Source organism: Cololabis saira, chromosome 8, assembly GCF_033807715.1.
Source record: "Cololabis saira isolate AMF1-May2022 chromosome 8, fColSai1.1, whole genome shotgun sequence".
In the NCBI taxonomy this organism is placed as follows: Eukaryota; Metazoa; Chordata; class Actinopteri; order Beloniformes; family Belonidae; genus Cololabis; species Cololabis saira.
The window spans coordinates 36010451-36022511 of record NC_084594.1 but is presented as its reverse complement, the minus strand read 5'-3'; the positions used below and the strand labels follow the sequence as shown (position 1 = coordinate 36022511).

The window sequence follows — 12061 nt, the reverse complement described above, 5'->3', positions numbered from 1 at the left end:
GTGGGTGGTGTCATCGGACTCGGTTTTGAGTCCTTGACCTTTATTGGTGAAAATTGCGTCGCTGCTTGCAGCTTTAATTATTATTATTATTATTTGTCCCACTGGAAAAGCTGGTGTCGGTTACAACAGACGGGCCATCATTCAGGCTTCATCTTCCACTGCAGAGGTGATAAGGACTTTCCTAGGTTACTTCATTACCACTGCATTATCCGCCAGCAGGAAATATGTGTAAACATTGTGAAACTCATCAACAGCATCCGCTGGAGCTCATTCCTGCCAGGCGGAAGATTCACCTCATGCAAGGCCTCGGGCGGCCTGGTGATGGCGGCCACAACTCCAAGAATCATATGTGTTGGAGGGTAAATGATTAACAGTTGTAGACTGGCTTTCTCTGTATTTTAATTTTGAAGCGCGTGTCAAGACTTAAATGAAGAGGCAGGTGTGGTGGGTGTGTGTGGTTCTGGAATAAACCAAAGAATAATAGAAATCAATAAACAGCAATAAACATATGTTTAACCATAGCACACAATCCAAATAATAATTTTATTAGCATGAACATCATATACAGAGATAATATGCATGAGAAACTATCACATTTAACTGGCAACAAAGAAAACAGTCAGTGAGATTCAGATTTCATAGTATAAATGACTTTTGAACGATTAGCGAAGTAAATAACACTGCTGGAAATACTCAGCACCAGACTTATAAAATATAACAACAAGAAGTGCTTCCAACAAACAACAATATAACTTACGTTTCTCTGGTCGCACACTCAACCACAAACATCAGATTCATGACACAAAGTAATATAACAGCTTCATCCACATCATCCAGCGTCTCATCCTTGTCTCTCTTCTTCTGCTACACGATAAGCAGCACTCAGTGGGATCGAGTGCAGCAGCACTCGATGCGCTTAAATCAACCCCTCTGTCATGAAAACCTTCAGAACAGTGCTACATATTTGATTATTAGTACAGATGTGGGGATTTTGAAGTTCTGATTATTTTTATACCTGATCATTTCTACAGATGTGGGGCTTCATGATTTGCTAAAAGTGTTATGGTGGTTGAGTTTCCTATAAATGGGACTTGATTTGTGTCAGTGGTTGACATTTCCCCCAGTTTGTGTTTCTGTTTTTCCCCGCCTGTCATCCATCTGCCCTGATTGTTCACACCTGTGTCTCGTTACCCACTTGTGTATATCTGGTCTTGTCGTTCCCTTGCTCCTTGTGGTTCTGTCTTGTTTCTTTCCTCCATGTGTCCTGGCAAGTTTTTGCTCAAGTTTTTTGGATCCCTGTTTTGTGTTACTTTTGATCCTGCCAAGCAGCGCTTTTGGTTTTTGTAAAATAAACCCTTTTTGTTGAACTCCTGCCTCTCGCTCTCCTGCATCTGGGTCCTCATCCAACCACTCTGTGACAGATTTGAAGACGTTCATGATTTGCTACTTAAATGTTACAGAAGTGATCATTTGAAAATTGGACCAAATTAAATTGAGATTAAAAAAAAAAAATGTTTCATGCTGAAATATGTTTCCTATCATAAGTCAATTTGATAACTAATGTGAGAAAATGTTGAGGCAGCGCTTTTAATGAGTGAATATCAAATATTGTCAAAGGAGAACTTTATTCAAAAAGTTCAATCGAGCAAGTAGTCTTTCTTGTTGTTCAGGATCCTTGAAGTAGCTCTCAGTTCACAAAGGTCGGTGATCATGATTTAGTTAGTGTTGCAGCAGCTTCCAGACCAGTTTGTTCTTCCCGTTTACAACATGGAGCGGCGCAGTACGAGGAAGACGAGGCTTTAAAACCCCTCTTCAGAAAACCCACGAGTGACATCATGGAGGGTTTGTCCAGTTCTTATTCTACACTCTAGGAACCATATAAGCATGTTATTGTTGTTGATTTCTCATTCTACCGACAAATGTGCATAAAAATAATTACAGTAAAGCAGCTCAATGATTCCTGTCTGACATCACAGTTGGTCACATGTGCAGCAAACTAACTGCAGCTGACATGAACTGACTGATCTCAGCTGAACTGAGCTGCAGAGAAACAACATGCTGCTGTTCACTGTGAAGCTCTGACTGGAAACAGACAGAAGAACAACATGTGGATCCTGGAATAACGACAGCTTCCACCTTTAAAGGACTGGAAGAGGAAGAAGTTTCCAAGGAATCATTCAGAACAGTTTCACCAACATGTGATTCAGGTGTTCTGATGGAGACAGAGACAGACATGTACAGACTCAACTATCTGTCCAACAGAGACAGTTTCTCTGACAGGAGGAGACTCTTGAGACTGAACTCAACACAGAGACACTGAACAACCAGAACCAGGCCAGAACCTGAACCCGGGATAGAGAGGTTCAGTGAATGTGGTGTTCAAGGTGTGGAGGTGGATCAGTATGTCAGAGGAGACGCTGTAGAAGGACAGAGTTCCAGCAGGAACGTCCACATACACTGCTACTCTGTCAGAGACTGAGGAAGAGGAGGACCAATATGTTTCTCTGTTATTGTGCCAGACAGAGTACCGACCACCATCAGAACAGTCCAGACTCCAGGAATGATCCTTCTTTCCAAACACACATTCTTCAGAGCTTCCTTTCCTGCTGATTCTTCTGTAACTCACTGATACAGAAACTCTTCCTCTCCACTGGACCTCCCAGTAACAGCGACCCGTCAGAACTTCTCTACACAGCAGCTGATAATTGTAATCAAACCTGTCTGGATGATAAGGATATGACTGATCCTCCTCCACACTTGTCATCTTCCTGTTGTTGTCAGACAGTTTGATGTAGTTGTTTACTGTGTTTGTGTCGATGGTGAGTTGACAGGAATCTAATGGAGAGAACAAACAACCCAGCTGCAGTTATTATTGATCTGTCATTGATCATTGATGTACTCATGAATGAGTGATGTGCCAGTGTGAAGATGGTTGAACGTGTCAATGAAATAAAAACACACTTACACTTCCTCAGACCTGGTGTCAACCATCGTTGTCCAGCAGGCTCCACCCTGAAAGGAGGAGGGGGGTCAGACCAGCACAGTCTCTTTCAGCAAACATGGACATTACATGGCTATCACACACTGATGAAGGAACAGTCCAACACTTGGACAGATACTCTTGAATGCAGCATCTATGAAGTCCTGTCCTGTGGTTGTCACCTTCCAGCACAGTTTGAATCAGCAGCAGGAGGAGACCATGTCATGGATGAGTAAAGGTGCAGCTGTTATTGTGCTGTGATGGGCCTGTAAACCACACTGCTGTGGTTCTGGAGTGTTTACTGGGTCAAGAACGGCTCAGAGTTGTGAACTGCATCAATAAGCTCTGCTGCAGCACCAGATGAGCTGCAGCAGCTCCATCTGCTGAAAGACCTCTGCTCAGAGTGTCATGGGAAATATTCAGATATTATATGGTTTGTAACAAAAGCCCAAATGCTGTGAGGAGCAGGATGGAAGAGGGGGATATAAAACATGTAAATGCAGATGAAAGAGTCACATCTCTTTTGTAATGTATACCTTCCTCTAAGAGGACTAGCATCCACATGTCAGGTGCAGATATCTGTATTTTACTCTATGTAATTAATAAAAAAATCCACAACAAAATCCAGAGCCACAAAGATGATGTCCACAAAGACACCATGAAGATTCCAGCACACTGATGTCCTTCTGTCTTCCTACCTGAGAGTGTCCAGTCTCCAGCAGGGATCCTCCAGTCCAGCAGACAGAAGCTTCCCTGCTGACTCTCCTGGATGGTTGTAGCTCAGATCCAGCTCTCTCAGATGGGAGGGGTTGGAGCTCAGAGCTGAGACCAGAGAAGCACAGCCTTCCTCTGCGATCAGACAGCCTGACAGCCTGCAGACACACAACACACATGCAGAGACTCTGAGAGAACTGCTCTGAGACTAAAGCTGACTCTGTCCTCGTGTTCACCTGATGATGGCGCTGAAGGAAAAGTCAGAGGATTAGCAGAAACACATCAACAATCTTTCAATATCAACCACAGTCAGCAGTTGAACACTTGGTGGATTCTGACCTGAGAGACTCCAGGTGACAGTGTGGACTCTCCAGTCCAGGACACAGCTTCTTCAGTCCTGAATCCTGCAGGTGGTTGTTACTCAGGTCCAGTTCTGTCAGACTGGAGGACTGAGAGCTGAGAACTGAGGACAGAACTGGACAGATGTCCTCTGAGAGGTTACAACCACTCAACCTGCAGAGGAGATTAAAGAGAGATCATGAGGTTATTTAAAAGTGTATTATGTCATGTAACAAAGAAATACATGATATATTATAAATGAATACTGATTATTTCAACTAATAATCATTAAGTATTGATCATAGTGTTCGCTGCATTTCTCTTCTCTGTATGTAAAGTTTCCTGAGATGATCATTGATGAGAACTGGTCCCACATGAACCTGAACTTAGTTGAACAGTGAATTTAACTGGTTTCCTACAAGAACACAACATGTGATTGTAATTAAAACAGATGTGTCCGTGTTTGTCCTTACACAACTTTCTTCGAGGCTTTGACCACCGGCAGCAGCCTCCGTAGAAAGTCCTCTGAAACTGAGAACTTCTTCAGGTCAAACACCTCCAGATCTTCTTCTGATGACAGTAAGATGAAGCCCAGAGCCGACCACTGAGCAGGAGACAGTTCATCTGTCGAGAGACGTCCAGACCTCAGGGACCGTTGGACCTCCTCCACCAGAGAACCATCATTCAGTTCATTCAGACAGTGGAACAGGTTGATGCTTCTCTCTGCAGACAGATCCTCACTGATCTTCTGCTTGATGTATTCAACTGTTTCCTGATTGTTATGTGAACTTCTTTGTTTTGGTTCCAACAGACCTCGTAGGAGAGTCTGATTGGTCTCCAGTGAAAGACCCAGGAGGAAGCGCAGGAACAAGTCCAGGTGTCCGTTGGGACTCTGTAAGGCCTTGTCCACAGCACTCTGATAGAGGTCTGTCTCTGTGTCTTTTTGATCCTCCAGCAGGTTGACTCCAGACTTGATGAAGGTCTGATGGACATGCAGAGCAGCCAGAAACTCCTGAACACTCAGATGGATAAAGCAGAAGACCTGGTCCTGGTACAGGCTGCTCTCCTCTCTAAAGATCTGGGTGAACACTCCTGAGTACACTGAGGCTTCTCTGATATTGATGTCACACTCTCTCAGGTCTGGTTCATAGAAGATCAGGTTTCCTTTCAGCAGCTGCTCAAAAGCCAGTTTTCCCAGAGACTCCACCATCTTCCTGGTCTCTGGACTCCAGTGTGGATCCGTCTCAGCTCCTCCATCATACTTGACATTCTTCAGTTTGGCCTGGACCACCAGGAAGTGGATGTACATCTCAGTCAGGGTCTTGGGCAGCCCCCCTCCCTCTCTGGTTTCCAGGACGTTCTCCAGGACGTTCTCCAGGACGTTCTCCAGGACTGTAGCAGTGATCCAGCAGAAGATTGGTATGTGGCACATGATGTGGAGGCTTCGAGATGTCTTGATGTGGGAGATGATCCTGCTGGTCTGCTCCTCTTCTCTGAACCTCTTCCTGAAGTACTCCTCCTTCTGTGGGTTAGTGAACCCTCTGACCTCTGTCACCATGGAGACACACTCAGGAGGGATCTGATTGGCTGCTGCGGGCCGTGTGGTGATCCAGAGATGAGCAGAAGGAAGCAGGTTCCCCCTGATGAGGCTTGTCAGCAGCACATCCACCGAGGTGGACTCTGTAACATCAGTCAGGACCTCATTGTTGTGGAAGTCCAGAGGAAGTCGACTCTCATCCAGACCGTCAAAGATGAACACGACCTGGAACTCTTCAAAGCTGCAGATTTCTCTGGTTTCAGTGAAGAAGTGACGAACAAGTTCCACCAAGCTGAACTTTCTGTCTTTCAGCACATTCAGCTCTCTGAAGGTGAATGGAAGCAGTAACTGGATGTCCTGGTTGGTTCTGCCTTCAGCCCAATCCAGACTGAACTTCTGTGTTAGGACTGTTTTCCCGATGCCGGCCACTCCCTTCGTCATCACCGTTCTGATTGGTTCATCTCTTCCAGGTGGGAGTTTAAAGATGTCTTCCTGTCTGATGGTTGTTTCTGCTCTGTGTGGTTTCCTGGATGCTACTTCAATCTGTCTGACTTCATGTTCATCGTTGACCTCTCCAGTCCCTCCCTCTGTGATGTAGAGCTCTGTGTAGATCTGCTTCAGAAGGGTTGGGTTTCCTGCTTTAATAATCCCCTCAAACACACACTGGCACTTCTTCTTCAGCTTAGACTTCAGCTGCTTTTTACAAACTTCAGCAAAAGTACCTTAATAAAAGTGGAAAAAAGAAACCAATTACTGTTTATAAAGTTCAACTTAATTCTCATAAAGAATCAGGATGTGAACCGACACTGATAAACTGTAACGTTTCGATGAGCTGTACAATATTGAGTAGAATCACTTTTACCACCAAAACACCTCTGAACATTCAGGACATGGAAGTGACAAGAACATTTGGTGGACCTGAAGTTTCTAGTACCAGGATGTTGGCAGTACAGCCCTGATGGGTTGTGGGTTTGTGGGCTGTTGTGTTCTTGTTATTGTTGTGGTGCCTGTGAAGTGGATTTTCCAGGTTTAGGATTTGAAAACCCCAGAATATGATCTGATCAAATCTGTAGAACCATCAAGACAATATGGAGTTCAGCAGGATTCCTGGAACAGGAAAACCAGGACTAAAATCGTCCAGTTATCTTGTGGTTTTGGTCGGATAAACATATTAATGCTGTCATATACAGGGAGGGTGCTACTCTAGGGGGGGTGGTACCATGTTGGGGCAAATGTTGTGGCTGATCTGTGAATGTTGTTCATTTCCTGAGGCATTCTGGGTCATTTATCCAGCATCTTAAATGTTCATAGAAATCCTCTTACTGCTCTGCAGACGCTCAGCCAGCTCCTCCTGCTTCATTCTCCTCAGGAAGTTCACTGTGATCTTCACAAACGCCTCTCTGCTGCTCCTCCTCTGCTCTTCATCCTCACCCTGCAACACATGCTCGAGGGATTCTGGGTAATCTGGACTCAGACCCCTCTGGATCTTCTTCAGCTCATTCTTCACAAACATGACAATGTTGTCCTCCAGCAGCTGGAACAGAAGACCACATGAAGGACACAATCACACTGAAACCACAGAGACAAACATCAGACCCCTGTTGGAAAGACTGACAGTCCACCGGTCTCCAGAGAACAGCATGGAGACAAACATCAGATCCATGTTGGACAGACTGACAGTCCACTGGTCTCCAGAGACCAGCATGGAGACAAACATCAGATCCATGTTGGACAGACTGACAGTCAGTCCACTGGTCTCCAGAGACCAGCATGGAGACAAACATCAACAGAACAGGTGGAGAAGCAGTTGTTGTTCATGCACAGACCAGAAATATGGAGTCCAGATGTGTCTGATGCTGCTGGACAGACGGACCGCTGGGAGGCTCTGAGCTCTGCTGGTCCACTCTGTGGAGAAACCAGGAAGAATTAGTTCACATCATGTCTGTCCTCACAGAGACAAACACCAGCTGAAGGTCCATGAAGTCCTGTTTGGATGAGGACAGTCCATCAGAGGACTGATGGTGGTGAAGGTTTACTAGTCCTGCTGATCCCACCGAGAACGTACAAGTGACCTCAGTGAGAGCTCTGCTAATTCACATATTCACAAGATCCAGTTCTGCTCCAAGAAAATTTACGAGATCAAGAAGACAGACAACTGAGGGAGACAGGAACTAGCTGATGAACTCTGGATCTGCAGGATCAGTCCTCTGGAAGGTAAGACCTCCAGATGTGTCGACCAGAGGAAAAAGCTCTTGACAGGAGATGAAGATCTACGAGGAGGAAGCTCAGATCACCATCAGGTGACGGAGGACCACAGGGGTCCAGGACTACATGGATCTACTCAGGAAGAAACACATGGACATTTCCTAACATGAGGACTGATTGAAATACATTTAATGCATTTAAATACATCTCACCTCTCTGAAGAAGAACCTTGGTCTCCTTTAAAGTTAATAATATATTCCTTTGACTGGTCGCTCTTCAAGGACAAACAGCTGGGTTCAAGTTCAAGAGAGTCTCTTTTCTGATGGACCCTGATAGAAGACAAAAGTTCTAAATGTACATATTCTATTTATATGAAAAATAAGTTATACAGATAAAAATATTTCGTCTATTTAAAAAGTATTAAACGTAAAGCATTGGTAGCATTTAGATATACTCACTTATTTACAGCAGAACCTTGGTCTCCTTTAAATTCAATTAGTAAGACTTTTGACCGGTCACTCTTCAAGGACACACAGCTGGGTCCAGGTCCAGGTCCAGGTCCAGGTCCAGGTCCAGGTCCAGGTCCAGGTCCAGGTCCAGGTCCAGGTCCAGGTCCAGGTTGATTCCTGTAATAATGATGTTTGGTGATGTGGTTGAGCTCTGACATGCAGAAAAGTCATGGACAGTTACAGATGCTCATCTCACCTCTGAGCTTTGCTCAGACTCTCATGTTCTCCACACAGAGAGGTTTTAGAGAGAGGGACTCCCTCCTCTCCGTCCTCACACTGGTCCATTCTACTGAATTTACGTCCACATCAGCTCACACACACACCTTCATCTGTGGAGGAAACACACACCACTGGTGCTGCACACAGATCAGTTGATCCTGCTCTGGTTTGTTCCTCTCTTTTGTTTTTTTTTGCTTCTACTGAGCAGTAGAGGTCACTTGGGACTATTTTTATTTTTCTCTCTTTCCTCTCCTTCAAATGTTGGAAAGGGTCCCAAAGTAATCAGCCTGTTCTCCACCAAGTCAGTCCACCAGGACTAGCATGCTATAACTAGCTGGAACAAGTGAGAAACAACAATGATGTGATTCTGTGAACACAGTTTTTGCTGCAGCAACTTGAAAATCATGTTACTGTAAATGTGAGGAAGCTCAGAGGTTGATCTGCAGAGACAAAGGTGTAATGTGCAAATGTAAGGAGAGATAAACATGACGTATCCAGTGCAAACAAGCAATATGTGAGATGAGGTGTGATGATTGATAGAGTTCAGAGTCCAGAGTGCTGGGTAAGGGGGCGAGGCTTGTCTCTGATCCGTGGGTGCAGCAGCTGGCTACTTCACGAGCTTTGGACGGACTTTGGAAGTTTTTTGCAGCAAACCGATGACGGAAAGGAAAGGTCTTAACGCGAAGTTCTTCTTTTGTATGTTTAGTTCACAAACTGAAAAGTCATACAAAATACAGAAGCAAATCCTTAAATTTTATAAATAAAATTAAGTATGCTAGTCAAAAGACTGTGTAGCTCAAAGATCCAGTGATTTGTAAACTTTCACTGAATTATCGTATATTTATTCTACATACAGCAGCCAATAGAAATGCAGTATTCTGCTTTGTATACACATGTGTTTATTGGCCCAAAAGTACCACTGTAAATTGGGTAATTGTAGTCCTCCTCTCTCATATGGCAAATAAAGAAGTGAGTATTCTGCTTTGTGACTAGTCACTGGTTAGAACAAACATGAAACCAAAGGAATCTTACAAAAGGTATTAATCCTCTTAAACATAAATCACATTTATGCAAAACGGCTACAGATCAAAAATAAATTCAATAATAATATTATCATCTAACAATCATGTAGATTTGTCTTCAGACACAAGAATGATCAAAGTCTGCAGTGAACACCTTCTCCAATCACGGCGGTGCAGAAACAAACGAGAAAGTTCCTTAAGACATGGTTCAAACTTACAGTTTCTTCAAACAGTCCAAAGAGTTGAAGATGAATATTCTGCAGTCTGAACAAAACCCACTGAGACGCAACTGAACTGATCCTGGAATGAGTTACAGCTGCCCATCTGGTGAGACGACAGCGTGTGGATGAACCTGGAACACAGGCTCAGCCCCAAACTCCACAATCCCACTCCCAATCAGAATCAGGTTTATTTGGCCAAGTCAGGTCAAACAAGACAGGGAATTTGACTCCAGTTGTTTCGCTCACTGTAAAGTAAATAAACAAATTAAAGCTGCAAGCAGCGATGAACGGGCCCTCGCGCGTGCAATTTTCACCACTAAAGGTCAAGGACTCAAAACTAAGTCCGATGACACCACCCACGACTCTGTATGTCATACCATTCATAAGTTATGGCAGAAAATAGGAACTATCAAATATGGACCAGTCAGATGAAGGGGGGGGTGCGCTTTTTGGCGTCTATCGTCGCCACGGTAACGCTTTTGACTGGGAAAAGTAATGCCCATCGTCGTAGGATCGAGACGCACATTTTGATGTATAACACACCCGGGTGCACATTACGGTTCGGGCAAAGAAGCGGCCGAAGAAATGGCATAAATTGCGCCAAAATTACAGGATTAACTCAAAATGGACGACTTCCTGTTCGGTTTCGGCCATGGCCCCAAGAGACTTTTCTTTAAGTTGCGACATGATACAGGTGTGTACCGATTTTCGTGCATGTAGGTCAAACCGTACTGTGGGGTTTGAGGCACAAAGTTTTCTAGGGAGCGCTGTTGAGCCATTAGGCCACGCCCATTAATGCAAACCATGAAAAAGATAATTTTTCGCCAGGCCTGGCTTGCGTGAAAAATTTGGTGACTTTTGGGGGACGTTTAGGGGGGCAAAAAAAACGAGGATAAAAACATTTCCTACAGATACAATAGGGCCTTCGCACTGTAAGTGCTAGGGCCCTAAAATGTCTGTTTTCATTATAACTGAATCTGACATTCTAGTAAAGAATTACTTGATGGATGCACCATTGGCATCTCACGAGTCCCAGGTCCTGATGCAAATCTCAATTTATCATTTGACATTGGAGAAAGACACTGAGTTCTCCAGTGACAACAGCCCTGCTGCTTTTAACCACTGTGATGATGTAAGGAAAGTGAAGAAGATTAAAATATAACTTTACAATGCAGTAAGAAACCTTTTGTATGCAGGGATTGTTTCTATCCATGCTGTTAAAACCATATTCCACCATATTCTCATGTTAATCTGCATCCAAGAAGGAAAGTAGCATTAGTTCTAATTTTATTACTGGATGTCTGGCTGTCGCACTCTGCCTCGCCCACTTTCTAACTTCTTTGACTGTCTTCATACATAATCAACGTCGTCCTCAGGCAGTTTCTCCTGCCTCTGTTGGCACTGCCCCATGAAACTTCAACCCAAATTCATCGGACCCAGACTAATTCTTTGTATTGATGATGGCTGGCCAGGATGGCACCATCTGTCAGATGATGCTTGGACCCTTTTTTTTTATATATTCCGTTGGGTCACAGTCCGATATGAACTATGGATTGTGTGATTATATGAACAGTTGAGGCCTTAGGTCTGCTTTGAGGCCCAGTTCTGGGGCCTCAGGCTGAGACCAGCCTCGAGTTTACGACACCTGACCACATGGTTTGGAACAAAGGAAAACCTCCATGGACACAAGGCTCAACCAGGATTTGCATATGTGGCCCCTCAGTGATAAGGGACAACGCTCTGATTGGGCACAGACCCCAAACTGCAGGAAGGGCCGCATCAACTTCCTGGGCGCAGCTATAAAGGGCAAGGCCCCCCCTCTCTTCTCCACTCTACAGGACCTCTGCACCTCGGACCTGCCGAGACGTTCCCTGTGAGCGACTAGCCACGACCGGCCTCCCCTCCAGGATCGTTGACCGAAGAAGCGTCCGTTTTGCAGCGCTGCACGAGTGACCCACGAGGTTCCGAGCCCCAGAAAGCCGAACCAGGGACCCTGCATGCCTCGACGAGAACGCCTTTGGACTGACCCGCAGCTGAAGTAGGCCCAGCTGCTGTGCCCATGCTGCATCCCCTCATCCACAAGGAACATATAGTGAGAGAGAGAGGATACCCTGCTGAGTGTAACCCCCTTTGTTCAACAAAGAACGCCGACCGGCCAGACCAAACCACCTTTTTCTTCAACTTATAAAGATTCACGTAAGAGGCTGTTCTGTGTCTGGGCAGATAAACTTAGTTAACACAAGTTTAGTTTTACGTTGTGAGCTGGACCGCCGATCCTGCCACAACTGTGTTTATTAGTTTAAGTGTTTTTGTTA

General features: G+C 44.8%; 1 protein-coding gene across 1 annotated transcript; it reads right to left on the bottom strand.

Moving 5' to 3' along the window:
• Positions 1-529: 529 nt before the first annotated feature.
• On the bottom strand, positions 530-9841 carry LOC133448917 (NLR family CARD domain-containing protein 3-like). Its single transcript, XM_061727907.1, has 11 exons — positions 9744-9841; positions 8481-8613; positions 8234-8401; positions 7988-8104; positions 7397-7475; positions 6894-7104; positions 4507-6292; positions 4034-4207; positions 3679-3852; positions 2966-3012; positions 530-2835 (listed from the first exon to the last, which is right to left on the bottom strand). Exons 2-11 carry the CDS (start codon positions 8567-8569, stop codon positions 2303-2305), a joined length of 3378 nt encoding a protein of 1125 aa, XP_061583891.1. The 5' UTR covers positions 8570-8613; positions 9744-9841; the 3' UTR covers positions 530-2302.
• Between the last annotated feature and the right edge of the window lie 2220 nt (positions 9842-12061).

What these genes read in the sequence shown, in the direction of transcription:
- LOC133448917 (XM_061727907.1), bottom strand. Translation starts at nt 8,569, where the DNA reads ATGGACCAGTGTGAGGACGGAGAGGAGGGAGTCCCTCTCTCTAAAACC. An exon ending in TGTCACCTGGAGTCTCTCAG is followed by an intron (nt 3,853 to 4,033) that starts GTCAGAATCCAC and finishes GTGTGTCTGCAG; the next exon opens with GCTGTCAGGCTGTCTGATCG. An exon ending in GACACCAGGTCTGAGGAAGT is followed by an intron (nt 2,836 to 2,965) that starts GTAAGTGTGTTT and finishes TCTCTCCATTAG; the next exon opens with ATTCCTGTCAACTCACCATC.